Below are 4,929 nucleotides of genomic sequence, written 5' to 3'. Positions count from 1 at the left end.
GGGGTCACTTCTGGGCAGCACAGGGAGGGCTCAGGAACCTCCTGCTCTGCCTTTGCATCCTCTTACTCCCATCCACGCTCCGACCGTGCGATACTGTTGGGCACAATTTTCATTTCTCTTCCCTATAGTACCAGATCCTTAAACCTGCAGGCAATAAGGTGGGAGCAGCGAAGCCTTGGGGTGTCTTTACGGGGCCGTTCTCCGCCTCAGCGTCCCCAGAGAAGTCTGTTCGCCCACACGAGGTGTGTCTGAGCACGATCTGTAAACTGATGTTCCCAGCAGGGGCTCACCCAAAGCAGCACTAGGAGGAAGTTCAGGGTGAGGACAGACCGTCCCGAGCCCCAGCAGCTCACGTCAGGTACTGCACGACCAGGAACATAACGATGCAAGTCACCACCATTCCCCCGATCATGAAGTACTTGTCCTGGAAGGCTCGCTTCTCGATCAGCCGCATCACCGTGTTGGACAAGCCCAGCATGCTGGCGACATCCAGGATCTTCTTGTGAGTACCCTGAGAAAAAAAAAGGACAGCAAAGACACCATTAACCCCATGGTCCAACACTTCTTATTCCACAGGCCACAAATATTTCACCCTGGGTGATGCGTGATGAATTCCGATCGACGGAACCAGCCAGCAGCTCCTGCGGTTTAAGAGGAGGTGGCCACAGCACCCCTGGAAACAGCTGGATGATGAGACCAGGAAACGTGGTTCAAAATAAAACGGGTCTGGACAGAGCCATCGTAACGAGCAGCCCAGAGAAAATGCAGCCCCCACGGAGGCGTCAAGAGTCCTTTTCCACCATCTAATAACAGCCTGAAGCTTCTTGATCTGACAGCGTTTCCCACAGAACTCCCCTCCTGCACGGCACGGTCTGTAGCGACATGACACTGACAGGGAGGTCAGAAACTTGTTGGGCTGATGGTAGAGTGCAGTGAAAAGGCACAAAAATGGGTCGTTACTGCAATTCTGGAGAGCAGCGCTGCACAGCGGCTGCTGGCAGCCCGCCCCAGCGGTTTCTTTCCTGGCTGAAGCAGTTGGTGATATTAAGGTTGTCCTTCCCAGCGGGACCGATGTGGCAGATAAACCCCGTGAGCTGCAGGACCGGAGGTACCAGGGGACGAGCTGGGGGAGCCATCGCCTCAGGGCAGCAGGAACACTCCCACCTCAGGGCAACAAGTCAGAGGAACCACCATGAAACACGGGCACAGACGCAGCCCAGGCACGGATCAGAGCTGGGCATGGTCCCAGCTGGGAAGGAGAGAGAGAACTCCCGGCTACACCACGGTACAGGGGGGCGAGGAGGGTGTGGGCAAGCGATGGGCAGGCAGAGATGCTCCACCACACCTACACGGGCACAAAGTGGGGCACCCCAAGGAAGCTCCTCGTCACGCCATGGCAATGGACCTTGTGTCGCAGAGTGACTCCTGGGTCCACGTCCTTAATGACCACCCAAGCAACCATGGATCCAGCCCACATCCCCACCTCGATGCTCTGCTGTCCCGCTCCGACTTTAAAATCAAAACTCTGGCTTCTGCTCTCACAGGTCTCAGAGGAATAAAAAAGGTGAAACCTGCGAGGTTTTTTGAATATCAACCTGCCATAAGATCACAACAACTCTCTGGCGACAAAATTTCTATCAGCTCTATTAGACCAACAGGAACAAGCGGCTTCTCAGCCCATAAGATCAGATTTGACATTGGTTTCTTCCGTGGGTCTTCAGGCCCTCTGCTGAAATCAGGTTGTGTCTCTGCTAGCAGAACATAACCATGTTTTTCACCTTCATTTCACACCTTAAACCCTGGGACACCTCACTGTGAGGGTCAGCACTTTCCCCGTCTCTGCAGCCACCTTTCCACACCACTTCAGCGCAAAACAAAACCTGGTTCGGGGAAGAGAAGCCAAATACAAAGTTTTACGATGAAAGCAAAGAGCAGAGAAGCGAAGCCTCTCCAGTTCCTGGAACAGCGGAATTGTACAACTGCAGCAGTTAAAGCCTTGGGACAATTGGGAGAACCTGGTTCCTGTCCACACCTAACACCACGAAGTTACACAGAGCCCCCAGATGACCCCGTTTATCTTTGCGAGTCGTCTCTGGGCTGGCTGCTGCTGCTGCCAGATCGGTGACTGAGCCACACAGTCTTTGACAGCGTAAGAACAGCTGAGCTAAGGGGGAAAGGAACGTAAGCAGATGTTTCCTCATCTGGGAGTGAGAAGAAATATCCCCCTGAAAACGTAGGAACATGGTGCTCCTGAGAGCAGACGGCTGTTAGCAGTGGGCAGGGACACGGTGACGACCACAGCTCCAGGTCCCTGCGTGCAGCACGGACACACTCGTGCCCTGGAATGGCTGGATGCCCCAAGCAGAGGCGATCAGCCACCAAAGCCACCCAGAGCTGAACACGGAGCACACGTGTCCTCTGCTGTGGCACCCAGCAGGGGACCTGCCCAGTGCCACGCACACTCGAGGGAGCTGTGCTGGCCGAGCACCCACGGAGCTTCAGCTGGGATTCACCAACCAAAGGCAGGGATTTGTTAGCAGAGAAGGGCAGCGGAGCTGGGGCAGGGTCTGGAGCACAATGTGCTGAGGAGCGGCTGAGGGACCTGGCGGGGCTGAGCCTGGAGCAAAGGAGGCTCCGGGGAGACCTTCGGGCTCTGACAACTCCCTGACAGGAGGGTGCAGCGAGGTGGGGGTTGGTCTCTGCTCCCCAGGAACAAGTGACAGGACGAGAGGAACCGGCCTCCAGCTGTTGCAGGGGAGGTTGAGGTTGTCCCTGAGGAGCCATTTCTGTCCCGTTGGGGTTGTGCAGGCGTGTCCCAGGCTGCCCAGGGCAGTGGGGGAGCTCCCGTCCCTGGGGGGGTTTCCCAGCCGGGTCCAGGCAGCCCAGGGCAGTGGTGGAGTCCCCATCCCTGGAGGGGTTTCCCAGCCGTGTGGAGGTGCTGCTGAGGGCCAGGGGTCAGAGGGGACCCTGCAGTGCTGGGGAACGGGGGGACTCGATGATCTTAAAGGTCTTTTCCAACCGAAGTGATTAAAAGCACCTGAACCCTCTGGCAGAGACACGCAAAATGAAGCGATAATTAAACAGACACCAGAGTCATCCCCACCAGGAGACGAACACAGTGAGAGGGATTTTCCCGCAGTGTTCAGAAATCCAGCCTCCCCCCGACTCACACGCCTTATTGAACAGCTTTCCCCATCTTTGAGCTATTGGTTCAAAATCCACCAGCGCTGTGAACAGGCTGTAAACCAAACGGCAGGGATTTGTCAGCGAAGACCTGAGGGAACCCAGATGCCATCAGCAGCGCACAGGGAGGGGCACCTGTGGAGGTGCACCAGACCTGGGAGCGTATCATCGTTACTACTCATCTTAAACACAAGCACTTTACACCAGCTCTGTGGCTGCTCTGAGTGACGTTCACCTGCACAGACATGTGCCCGTTAGTCAGCTCTTCCCCTTCTTCACTTGAACAAAACCAGAGAAACACAAAAATAAACAACCATCAGGGACAGAACAGAACATCCAGCACTCCAGGTAGTAACTCCTTGTGCGGGTGAAGAGCGCTGGGTCATCCAGCTGCAAAAAGAGCTTAAAGACGCTCCTCCAAGATGATAAAACGTAAAGATTTTGCGTCCAGTTAAAATAGTTTGGGCCTTTCATCAGAAACACAGGAAACTGTGGGGTCTTTGGGGTAAGAAATGATGCCCCCACCTTTAAGGTCACTCTCTGGTCCCTCAGCCCCTGCAGGATGTGGGTCCCGCTGCCAATAAGCTCATCCATGCCACGATGGGCATTCTGCAGCGACTCATTGAACTGTAAAGTGTCGTCGATCGGGATGGTGGTGTCAGAGTCCTGTGGGGGAAAGGCAGGGTCTCGGTTACCTCTCCTGGCTCGCGCCGCCCGTACGCAGACCCGGAAAAGGAACATGCAGAAACAACCGTGGCAGAGCTTGAAGGATTTGGTTTGAAACAGGTTCTTTTTTTTTCATGAGGATATTAAAGAGAACATGAATATTTGAGAGGAAAAAAGGCGTTTAGAGGAGCCCAGAGGACGCAAGGCAAGAGGCAGAGCTGCTCAGCAGCAGTTAGATCTCAAGGGGTGAAAAAATCAGATTAAAAGCAGAGAGTATTTTATCATCACAGGTTATGACAGATGTAGGAAAAGGTATTCGGAGAGAGAACATCAGAAAAGAAGGTGTTTAACAAGGAGTCATTCGATCGCTGCAAGGGAAAGGCTTCAGAGAGGTTGAGCGACACGTTGCTGAGGGCTAAAAGACTGCGAAACCCAGCACCTGGGAGGTGACGCTCCACAAATCTAGCACAGGGTGAGAACTCCCGAGCGTGAGGGCAAAGGGACATCAGGCCAGTTGCCTGAAAGTCTGGCTCACTCGACACCCAAGGCCTTACCCAAAAACAAATTAATGTTTTTCCAGAGAAGAAGCGTTAAGCTCAGTGAGAAACTATGAATCTTGAGGTGGAAATAACTGGATAAAATTCTGTCATCTGGAGCACACAAGAGCTCAGCGGGCGTGATGGCTTTTGTCTGGCAAAGGCCTCCAGTGTAATCTCTCTGGACACCATCCCATCACCCCCTCACTGGTTTACGGACAGGCATCACCACATTGGTCAGGGCTAAGGGGGGGAACTGGGGCTTTCCTGGTTCTCGTGCTCAGAACAAGCACCAAACCACAGAACTGACACTGAGGGCAGAAGGTCAGTCCCCTACTCTGTCAGCTGCAGGTAACCCCACAAACCGCCCCGAGCGCGCCCTGGTGCACGGTAACAAGGTTGAGACAAGTGTCTCGTCTTATGGGACACCACGGAGCAGAAGCGCCTGGATTTGCAGCCGAATGGTTGTTATTTCAGCAATTCATTAACCTCCCCACCGGCAGCGATTCAGTCCCTCCCAAGGAGCTTGGAGGGGTTGTTTACA

At 54.4% G+C, this 4,929-nt stretch overlaps 1 protein-coding gene across 1 annotated transcript in view; it reads right to left on the bottom strand.

The window, feature by feature from the left end:
* Positions 1–349: 349 nt before the first annotated feature.
* Positions 350–4,929, bottom strand: part of GOSR2 (golgi SNAP receptor complex member 2) — a gene marked incomplete at its 5' end in the record, with an annotated part of 6,661 nt that continues 2,081 nt past the window's right edge. Inside the window, 2 exons of the mRNA XM_010132234.1 lie at positions 350–511; positions 3,709–3,849. Coding sequence (XP_010130536.1) covers positions 350–511; positions 3,709–3,849 — 303 coding nt within the window. The remainder of the gene's footprint in view (positions 512–3,708; positions 3,850–4,929) is intronic.

Source organism: Buceros rhinoceros, unplaced genomic scaffold (assembly GCF_000710305.1).
Source record: "Buceros rhinoceros silvestris isolate BGI_N320 unplaced genomic scaffold, ASM71030v1 scaffold36282, whole genome shotgun sequence".
Lineage (NCBI taxonomy): Eukaryota > Metazoa > Chordata > Aves > Bucerotiformes > Bucerotidae > Buceros > Buceros rhinoceros.
This window is presented reverse-complemented; position numbering and strand designations above follow the sequence as displayed.